This window comes from Solanum stenotomum, chromosome 1, assembly GCF_019186545.1.
Source record: "Solanum stenotomum isolate F172 chromosome 1, ASM1918654v1, whole genome shotgun sequence".
Classification (NCBI taxonomy): domain Eukaryota; kingdom Viridiplantae; phylum Streptophyta; class Magnoliopsida; order Solanales; family Solanaceae; genus Solanum; species Solanum stenotomum.
The window spans coordinates 10,491,732-10,503,475 of NC_064282.1; the positions used below are offsets into that span (position 1 = coordinate 10,491,732).

Consider the following 11,744-nt stretch of genomic DNA (forward strand, 5'->3'; position numbering starts at 1 on the left):
ATCTAATTAGTGTATAATTTTTTCGAAATTATGGAACCTTTTTAGCTATGACTTTTAATATCGACGTGCCTCCTTCAGTGTGTTTTGGAATTTTTTTTAAAAAAAAATTATTTCTTTTGTTCTACTTTAATTTAATTAGTGTATGATTTTTCTGACACTATGGAATCCTTTTTAGTTATGACTTTTAGTTTTAAATTCAAGATTTAGTGTATAATTTTTTCGAAATTATGAAATCCGTTTTAGCTATTACTTTTATTTTTAAATTCATATTCTTTATTTATTGCTTTATTATTTTGAATGTTTGTAATATTTGTTTATATCTTGTAACTACTTTGCGTAAGAAATTGATGGTTGATGACAAAAAATACATTAATTATGAACATCTTAATGAACCTTTTCATAATAAATTTATGCAAACAAAAAGTAATTAACCATTTATATATATATAAAAATGATATTAAATTTAATCAACTTTCTAAATTTTACTTGTATCACATAAATTAAAATAAAAAAATACCAAAATATTGGGCCCATGATAGCACGGGCCACCTGTATCTGGTATACATAAAAGGGTAAATTACATAAATCTCATAGTTTTAATATGAAATTACAATATATCCCTAAAAACTTTCTAATTATATTAATCTCTTAAAAATTAAAAAAATTGGATACAACAATTGAAGCTCGGATACATTAAATACTGTCTTAGATACATTAATATGTAGTTCAGATACATTAAAAACTAGCTTGAATACATTAAATACTAGCTCGGATACATTAATATGTAGCTCGGATACATAATATGTAGCTCAGATACATTAATATGCAGTTAGGATACATTAAAGAAATAAGGGATTTTGGAGGATTTTTTTTTTAAAATAATAGGGGATAATGGAAATAAGTGAAACAAAAGGTGTGTATTTCTATAATTTGCGCTACATAAAAAGCTAGGTTTTAATCTTGAATATTGTTCGTTCTCTTTTCTTCTTTCACTATTGTTCTTAACTTCAGTTAATTATAACATCTCTAGGTGTACTCTTTCTATCTCAAATTGAAAATCTTAAATTCACATTTTTAAATCTTAACTGTTAATTCGAATATAGAAGCCTTAGATGTTTTAAAATGAAAATTATATGTTTGGAAACTACTTTAAAAGTACTCTAAATCATAAACCTAGCTAAAATATTAAAAAAGAAAAACATAAAAAGAAATTTCGATGAAAGAAAAATTTGATTGAGTCTCAAAATTTCAATTGTGTCATATTAATTGAGACGTAGAGTATAATGAATAACTATTGCATGCATTTTTTCGAGTTTATCTTCGCAGTTTCCTTCGACTAAAAAAAATTGTATGTTTTTAAACCACGATAGTGCGTGCGTGAACTATTGTCATATAACATATTTCTCGTCGTGTCGGTGCCATGTATAACAACTATTCAGATCGGATACTTTTACCACCATCAATGACCCAATACATCAATTTAATTACTTAATTCGTCTAAACATGTTTGTATTTAATTACTTGAACAAAAAAATGGTTTCTAGATACTATAATTAGCTTTTCTAGGCTAAAATTAAAGACAAGGAAGGATCACGTTAAATAAAGACGACCTGATATGTCGAATTGACTCCATACTCTCTATTCATAACAAGATCATCCAAGTAAAAAATGAAAAGAATGATTATTTTGGTAGACAAAAATGTGAAAAGGCACCTTTTGAATTGTTTTTTTTCATCTCACTCTTTATCGTTTAGATACTGATATATAGAAAATATTTTTCTTCTTCCCCTCATTTCTGTATTGGATTTTGAAAACAAAATAAGTGTCATGTGATCTGCTTTGTTTATATATTGAGTTAATTGCCGGAGTTCTATAATTTGCGTTGCCGCTATTTTAAGGTCTCCTTTTTTTGTTTGTTTCTTTTGGTAGCTAGTGAATAGTTCCTTTCTAAAGAGGACATGGAAGAGATTGCTTGCTCATGGGCTAGAGATAAGTGGATTGTTAGGGTTTCCAAGGGATGAAAAACTCAAACTCGAACAAGCATGGTGGTGCATGGAGGACTGAGCAGGTACCACAAGCTAAAATATTAATATTGGAAAAGTCTCGAGTAATTTTGGATGGTAATTTGTGATGAAAAGTAAAAAATCGGCATCCAATAATTGTTGACCAGCCAGTCAATACTACACTTGTCGAAGAAATTGTTGGAAACAAAGATGGCAAACTTGATAGAGAACAAATTACATAGCTCAAGTAATCAGCATGGGTTGAAGGGGAAAAAAATTGTCAAGTTGATTAATATGAAGTGGCTGCTAAACATTAAATACTTTATATTATGGCTATATCTTAAATAGTGATCCTCTAAGCAGATATGTGTGCACTTGGACCAATTATACAGTAGATTTACTTTTTTACTCACATTATTGAGCCAATGTGAAGTGTAAAAATGAGTAGATTTTACACAAATTTTATAGTGTTAAGAGCTAATTACATCATATTTCTACTCTTTTTCAAATTACAAAAAATCCTTAAATTTGGGGAAATCCATATACATCCAAAACGCCCCGATACATCATATCCCGATTTCGGATACATCCCTCTATGTCCTGATACATCGCGTCTTGGTTTCAGATACATCACTTAACGTCCCGATACATCGCGTCTTGATTTCGGATACATCACTCAACGTCCCGATACATAGCATAAAGTGGTGTATCCGATCGATAGATCGCGTAAAGTGATGTATCCGACTAATATATCGCGTAAAGTAACGTCTTGACGCATCACATACGTCCCTATACATCGCGTAAAGTGATGCATCCGACCGAAACATCGCATAAAGTAGGAATTTTTGTAATTTTTTCAAACGGTAGGAAATTTTAGAGAATATAGTAAAATAAGTTGTGTGTTTAGGTAATTTTTCCTAAAAAGTAACTAATTCAAAACTCATCGAAGATATAAAAAAAAAAACACTAGTAATTCTTTCCATATGTCCTAGCTTTGGTGGACAAAATTATATGTTACATGTTGCAGCTATCCCGTAGAATTAATCGAAATGTGTGAAAATTGGCCTAGACACCATAATCTTTAAAAAGAAAAATGCCTCTATCAAATTGAACATTTCCTTTTTCTTTCGTTTTCAGTGGTAGTATAAGATTGAACCAAGTAATTGTCCAAGTGGTTCAAGTGGGAGTCCTATAGCGCACACCAAATAAGTCTGCCAAGTTGAGTTTGCATTAAATAGGTTTGTCTTCGTTCTAAAATCCGATAGAGAAGAGGCCTTTTGCCAAAGGCCAAGTCAATTTGGGATCATCAAACCCTCCCACTGATAAAAAGGCTCCATAGAATATGTGTCTTTTTCTCCTGTCATGGTTCCGTGCTCTTGGATTATGATTCAGCTAACTACCAAGTTGTAATTGATTTTTAATTCGTCCAAAAAATAATAATATGAAATACTGGCACTATTATAATATCACACTTTTTTCAGTTAGTTAAAATTTTGAAGATTTTGAAAAGTCCTATAACAAACCAAATTGAACACCTTTTCCAGATGTGGATTAAAGAAAGACTAGTTGATGTGTGTATACACGTGATTCTATTTTTACCAGTAGTAATGAACAAATTGAGATTCCCAATTGTGACACTGTGTTTACATAAAATTGAATAGTTGTTAATTTCCGGTCAAAAGAAAATTGTTGATAACACAGATTTTGACCAAAATTTGCAATGTGAAGCCATCGGTGTATTTATTTAAAAATATACCCCAAAGATTTGACCAGTTTGGACATGTCATGCCTATGGCCTTTTCTATGACTACCGATAGTGGACCAGCTTTCTCAGTTCTAATCTCCCTAATTTTTTTTGAAACATCGCAAGTTTAAGATTACAAGATTTAAAAAATTATATACATGTTTAATTTAAGATTATAAAATTTAATTTAATTTTTTTTTAAATTTCGTACTCAATCAAACTAAGACACATAAATTGAGACGCACGGAGTATATTGATAAAGCAAAGACCAAAACCATGTGACTTACCAGGTGAATTATATAAGGAAACTTCTCCATAAGTACTCGCTCAATCATTACGTGCCCCCTATTATCTCTATATATATTAATAGAGTGTATGTCATTCAAACTGCTATATACTTGTGAAATATCTATATTTATTTGATTGGGATCTTGTTTCCTGTCATTCTGATTTCCTCAAAAAAAAAAAAAGTAAACGTTACAAGTTACAACAATGGTAGCAACAGGGGAGCACTTATATGATCTGCCAGAAGATTGTATTAGTAGCATAATATGTCTCACTTCTCCTCGTGATGCACTAAAATTGTCACTGGTTTCTTCAATTTTCCGGTCAGTGGCAGAGTTGGATTGTGTTTGGGATGCTTTCTTGCCTTCTGATTGGCAACATATTGCTACAAAATCAGTCACACCTTCGAAGTTTTCTTCAAAAAGAGAACTTTTTTTCTGCTTATGCAATTCCATTCTAATAGACGATGGCAACAAGGTAACACTATGTGTGAATCATATGTTGGAAAAAATTCTTACATCTTTATATGTCCGTGTACAAAACTTAAATCATATCCTATATATATAGTCTTGACTCTTAATCGTGATTAACTAATAAAACGAATATCTAGCTGATGTGTATTTATTAATTTGATATAAACACTGAAATAAGCATTTTTCAAATATTGGTATCCAAATTCTTCATTTTTGGGGACTAGCTCTCCATATGTGTGGCAGAGGTGGAGCCAAGGTTAGGACTTAGGAGTTTGGGGTTCATATGTTAATATACATATATTTATTTAATTTTCTAATATAAATATAAAGTCTACGAAAAAATTAGTGAATTCATCTTAACCATAAACCCCACCTAGCTCCGCTTCTGTGTGTGGGAGACAATTTTAAGGCATATTGTCACTCATTTGTTTTATTTTCATGTTTCAGAGCTTTGCTTTGGATAAAGTAACCGGGAAAAATTCATATGTCATGTCTGCAAAAGAGCTCTCTATTTTATATGGAGATGAACCAGCTCATTGGAACTGGAAAGCTATTCCAGAATCAAGGTAAATTCCCTTCTTTTTAAAGCATGGATAGAGAATCAGAGTAAAATATTAGTCTCTAATTTTGCTTATCAATGGTATTATTTTATTACTTGTAAATGCGAATTTTTAATCCTAATCGCTTTCCAGGTTTGCAGAGGTAGCTGAACTGAAAACAATATGCAGACTAGAAATACAGGGGAAGATGAAAACAGGGGATCTATCTCCAAACACAACATACGGAGCTTATCTACTCATGAAGATTTCGGATCGATCATTCGGGTTGGATTCTATTCCGTCGGAGATCAGTATTTCAGTGGGAGATCAAGAATCCGTCACCAGTACTGCTTATCTACGGCACCCAAAGAGCAAGAAGCTGGAGTCTCTGTTTTACAGGAACAGAGTGGAAATGTTAAAAGCTAGAGTGAACAAAGGGGAGGAAAAAATGGTTCGTGAAAGAGAAGATGGATGGTTGGAAATAGAGATTGGAGAGTTTTTCAATGGAGGAAATGGTGATGAAGAGATCATAATGAAGTTAATGGAGGTGAAGGGCTATCATATTAAGGGTGGCCTTATCATTGAAGGCATTGAGTTAAGGCCTAAACACTAGCCAAACATGAGACTTTTTTTTTCTTTTTTTCTTTTTTGAAAAAAAAAAAAGAGTGGGATGTCCTTTTTTTTTTTCTTTTTTTTTTATGTAAACTAATTTTGTGGTTTTAAATGCTTTTTGTCGTGTGAAGAGATTAAAATTATTATTTTTAAATATATATTTTTTTGTATGTAAACGAACATATTCTTTTATTTATTTTCTTCGTTTTCTACTAAAAAGATGTTATTTAAGAGTCTAACAACTATGCAGTGCTAGTGAAAGAAAAAAAATGTTACCACCAAATCATTTAAACAATAGTTATTTATAACTATTCAAAATAAGTGAAACTAGTCATAGTAAATTAAAGCAAATAATTTACTGTAATAGATTAGAATAAATTGATGATGTAAAAATAAAATAAAAAATGTGAGTATATAAGTTAAATAAAATTGGCAGAATGTGGTTGATGATAAATTTGCTCCGTCTTATATTTTTAATGATGTTTTAAAATTTTAAATTTATATACTAATATTATTTTAAGTAATTATTTAATATTGTAAATAAGAAGAAAAAAATGATATCTCTTATAGATTAAGCAAAGTAAATTAAAAATAATTATTTTTAATATGAAACAAAGAAAGTACACAATTATAATTTATAATAATTTATAAAAGTTAAACTCGTTAGCGAATAAGATCCAAGATATTAGTTGTTACATTGACTGAGATCCTAACAACTTACCTTTATTCAAAACTAATAACACGTGTAAATTTAATCCTTTGAAATTGTTACTAGTATTTGTGGACATCCTGGAATACTAGGAGTCAAATAAAAATGATGAAAACTAAAGAAGAAACCAAAATTGACTGACAACTAATTAAAGATTTTCACACGCTTTCTTTTCACAGAAATTTCCCTTCTCTTTTGTGCTATTTTGCTCTTTGGTTAATAATTATACCTATGCTCTTAATTTGTCGGTCATACTTCAAAGGAAAGTTCCTCTGATTTTAATGTTATATACTCTTTACTGAGACCTTATGAAAGAAAGTGAAAATGAACTTCGCTTCGGCCTTTGGCAATGGGGCAGGGTAGATTTAAAGCCGTGTTGAGTGGGGTGGATTTAAGGTAGTGTGGGGCAGGAGGGATACGGGGCAAGTTGAAGTGAAACTTTTCAAAATTAATGTGAGGCAGGATGAATTACGAATATATATGATTTTATGTAAATTCAAATTTAATTTTTACTTTTTACCTCCCTACCTTCAAGTGTCAAATTTCAATTCCACCAATAACCTTTCCTATAGATTCACAATCATTCAATGAATTCCACCAGAAATCTTTAATTAAATGACCTTCTTCTTTAAAAGCAAACAAATGATGATAAATAAGTTAGTACTTCGACTACTTATGAGCCAACTTATATGACAATTTTTTAAAAAAAAATTCTAAGAAAAGTAATACTTCTTATCTTTCAATTTATTTCTTTTGTCATTTTTTAGTCCATTTTAAAAAAATATATTTCTTTTCGGACAGCTCTTTAATTTTAAATTTTCACATACAAAATTAAAGAATATATTGATACATTTTACATCTCTTTAATTTAAAATTATTAATTTAAACTCTTTACTTAATCAAAACCAAAAAAATAAATTGAAACAATAGAACATTCTAAATGTAAAAGTTGCTCAATTTAAAACTATCTTAAATGTATATCCACACAAACATTTTCTAAATATAGAACGGATAAAGTTTGAAATATCAGCTCGTAGATATTTTATCAAAAAAAAAGTATCCAACGAGGTTGAGAGAGACAAATGATTCTCCTTTACATATTACTTAGACCATTCCACTATATATACATTAATCAAATAATCTCTCTCTAATTTCAACAAAAATTAGCCCAAATCAACAAAAAGGCAAACAATTAGTTCACCTAAGATAATGGATGTATTCAATGAATTACCAGAAGATTGCATTTCTTCAATTCTTTCTCTTACTTCACCTAAGGATACAATTAGTTTCTCTCTGGTTTCATCCTTTCTCCGATTAGTGGCAGCATCTGATTTTGTCTGGCAAACATTATTGCCTTCTGATTGTGATAAAATTATTGACAAATCTGTCATTCCATTGAATTATTCTTCTAAAAAAGAGCTTTTTATTCGTCTCTGCAATTCAATTCTCATTGATGGTGGTAACAAGGTATGTATACAAATGAATTCATCTTACAATCTTCCATTTTAAAAGGCTTCATTTTTATATAATTGTTAATGTTATAATTGTAGAGCTTTGCGATAGAGAAATCAAGTGGGAAAAAATCATATATAATCTCAGCTGAAGAATTGTCCCTTTTATATGGGGAAGAACCAGATCATTGGACTTGGAAATCTGTGCCAGAATCAAGGTTTGATCGCTCGATTCCCTTTAATTTTAGCTTATAAATAATGGGTATTCAATAATTCAAGTAATTATATTGAAAAAATTCAATCTTTTCCTACATTCTTGAAAATTCTAACATGCTCTGTTTTTTTTTCTTTCTCCCACAGGTTCTCAAAAGTGGCTGAACTGAAAGTGATATGCAAATTAGTAGTAAAAGCAAAGCTAAGGACAAGTATGCTTTCTGCAAACACGAATTATGGAATTTATTTCATAATGAAAATCTCAGATCGTGCATTTGGTCTGAGTTCAGTGCCGGTTGAGACTAGTGTGGAAATCGGCAATCGGAAAGATGTTCACACGGCGACTCTGGATCAACGGAAGGGCGAAAAAGATCTGCCGAATGAAAAACAGAGGTATGAAAGAGTGCTGTATAAAAGGGAAGATGGATGGATGGAAATTGAGTTAGGAGAATCAGAGGCGTATCCAGAATTTCGGGATGATGGGTGCATTATTACAAAAAGGTTGATCTAAAATATAAATTTGATCGGTTGGACATTTAGGTTCTTATTACTGAAAACCGTTAAAATTAATATTATAGGTCCAAAACTAATTAAAATGTCAAAAGTGTTACCAATAACCATTTAGAGAGGTGTTATCTAATTTTACAAAGAAAAATAAAACAAGATGAATATAAAATTTAAATTTCTAACCTCACGTAGAGAGGTGCACCCATTCATCATCACATTATATGATACTCCGAATATGGGTTCACACATTTATATTTCAATATTTTTCAAAAATATAACACTACTATATATGATCTCGGGAGGGGAGCATGGGTTCACGTGAACCCGGTGACCCCTCCTTGGATACGCCTCTGAGGAGAATTATTCAATGGTGGAGATGAAGATGAAGATGAGGAATTTACAGTGAGTTTAAAGGAGGTGAAGGGATTCCATGTAAAAGGTGGACTTGTCATTGAAGGCATTGAAGTTAGGCCTAAACACTAGGACTCAGGAAAATTCAAATATTGTTATCATAAATTTCATTGATCTTTTTTTCTGTCACTTTAATGATTTATTTATTTGGTTCGTGTAAAAGTTGGTGAGAAAAAAAAATAAAAATTGATAATGAAATATTACAATATACTGGTTTTCTTTGAGGGGTGACTAATGTTTGATACTAAAAGATCGTCAGGTTCTTGTAGTATTTAACACTGAAATTCCACCGCTTCATCAAAGATTAATTAGCTAAACTTCTTATAATCATAATAACTTATTGTATAGAAATTTTAGCAATCCAAATTACTTCAAATTTATTATTCACTCTTCTGATGTTAATCCGGAGTAGATTCAACTCAATTCTTCCAATAAACCCACTTTATCCTCTTTTACAAACAAGTCCAAAACTTGTATGCATTAGGCCCAATAAAAAAAGTAAAAATTAGGCAAATAACATAGTATAAGAAAGAAATTACTTCATTTCCCTACTCTTTCATTAATTACCAAAAATCCCTTTTTNAAAGTTTAAAAATACTGCTCATAATATTACTTTTTAATAATTATATCATATATTTTAAAAAGTTAAATCTAATACACAAATCTATAAGCTTTCAATGTCATGTATCTGCTTATGGTTAATGTATCTAAGTTGTCAATGTCTTGTATCTGATTTTCATGTTAATGTATAATGGTATGTGTATGAATATGGCTATCGTGAAAATAGCTTCACCATCACAGTTTTGATCAGGAATAAAAATGGTTATTGTGAAAAAAAACATAAATCAAGATTTGAAGAAATAAAATTGAATTAATGTTTCTAGAAAAAAGAATGAATGATATTCCATATTTTTGGATTTTTTTTTGAAGTTGTTATGTTGTAGATCCTCAAAAATTGTTAACAATGGTAAATTACTCTACAAATTGAGCAAATCAGTTATAATCATTTAATTCAAACGCTTTAAAATAAGTATCTCGCTTCAATTGTATCTCAAATTTATGTATCTGAAGCAATTCAATACATGTATCCGACCACTGAAATCTGATACATAATGTAATATACTAAACTATCATGAATATAAGTAATTAGGTCCTAAACTAATGAGATTTCTGTAAGTTATTCATAAAATTACAAAGTGATTTATATATATCCGTTGTGATCAGTTGAATATTTGATATGCAGGCCAAACGGGCAAGGGTGTTAGTGTAGCTGCAATGTGGGCTATCGACAATGCATTGATGAAGTAGCAAAATATATGTGGTGCTCGACAGACACCACCCGTCGATCTAAAAGTTGAATGGATTCAATTTAACGTTATGATCTCCGCTTGATTTGGTTGAACAAACAAAATCAGCAGAGAGTAAGCTTATTTGGCACATATATCGATCACAATTTGGTTCTTGCACTTTTGCTTTAAAACTCCTTTTGATCCTTAACCACATATATACTTGGCGGGAAGACAATTAAGATCATAATTGCATTGAACAAACAATTAGGCATCTCAATAATTGCTTGCAGTCAACTACAGTTAGGCAATTATATATGCATCACACACCACCATATATAGTTGGACCATCTGAGCCGTATTTGACGAAAATGATTTCATTTCTAAAACATGAGTGCACCACTAAAAAAAAATGGAAAAATGTATTTAATGGGATTTGATCTCAAGTCCTCAAGGTGAATAACTCAATCTTCAATAAAATGCACCATTTAGTCTTGTATAACATGAGTGTCAACAAATAATATTACACGTACCCGATCAATTTCAGAAAATATATTCATAAAATACTTAATTTTACGGAGAGACCAAAGATTCACATGTCCCAATTTTTGCCAATAAATTCACCCCTAAAAACAACAGACAAAAAGTATGTGTGGTTTAGTGATATAAAATTGTTTAATGTCACAGTAAATGTTTGAGTTCAAATGCAAGTTGCTACATTTTTTTATAACTATGTTTCTGAAAAGATCAAGGGGTTTTTACCCTTGTTTTTCTTAATAAATATTTTTAAAAAAGAACGTCACCGTCACAGACTCACCATTTTCCAACATTATCGAGTTCATCAATTTTGGGTCGATTTTAACCCTAGGTTTTCGACATGTTTTTAGTAGTGATTTAACAAGGCTCTCCAAAATTTTCTTTTATAAATATGCTAGTGCCTAAAGACTCAGGTAGACCACTCTGTGCCTAATTAGTAATTACTGCCTACTCATTAGCTTTGCCAACCCGATTTCCTTCTTGTTAAAGTAATAGGAGTAGTATCTCAATTTTTTAAAATTACGTCATCTATACAATAATCAGGGGTATTCTTGGTGCGGTTTGACTTGCTTAAAAATAAATTAAATCAATTAAGTTAATTTTTTAAAGGGAAAAGGGTCTGATATACCCATCAACTTTATTATTTAGAACTGATATATCCCTCATTTTGAAAGTGGCTCATATATGCCCCTATTGTTGTACAAATGACTCACATATACCCTTTTCCTCTAACGGAAGTGAAAAAATTAATTTTAATATAATATTTAAATTATTATTATTTAAAAAATATATATAATTCCATATGGGTATATTTAATTCTCCTCACACATAATTTTTTTTGACTTTTTTTGTTTCAACGACTAATTTAAAGTTATTATTTTGATGGTCAAATTTATTTATGTTTCACTAATTTTCTTGTAAACTTTATTATAGATGACCCAATTTTTTTTCAATACAAAAACTAAATAACAATA

General features: G+C 30.3%; 2 protein-coding genes across 2 annotated transcripts; both read left to right on the plus strand.

The window, feature by feature from the left end:
- The first annotated feature begins 4,149 nt into the window (after positions 1-4,149).
- LOC125876595 (F-box protein PP2-B15-like) lies at positions 4,150-5,685 on the plus strand. The gene is made up of 3 exons (XM_049557818.1): positions 4,150-4,509; positions 4,953-5,071; positions 5,198-5,685. Exons 1-3 carry the CDS (start codon positions 4,240-4,242, stop codon positions 5,655-5,657), a joined length of 849 nt encoding a protein of 282 aa, XP_049413775.1. The 5' UTR covers positions 4,150-4,239; the 3' UTR covers positions 5,658-5,685.
- Positions 5,686-7,487: 1,802 nt separating this feature from the next.
- LOC125877346 (F-box protein PP2-B15-like) lies at positions 7,488-9,076 on the plus strand. The gene is made up of 4 exons (XM_049558672.1): positions 7,488-7,832; positions 7,916-8,034; positions 8,177-8,473; positions 8,890-9,076. Exons 1-4 carry the CDS (start codon positions 7,575-7,577, stop codon positions 9,017-9,019), a joined length of 804 nt encoding a protein of 267 aa, XP_049414629.1. The 5' UTR covers positions 7,488-7,574; the 3' UTR covers positions 9,020-9,076.
- Positions 9,077-11,744: the final 2,668 nt, after the last annotated feature.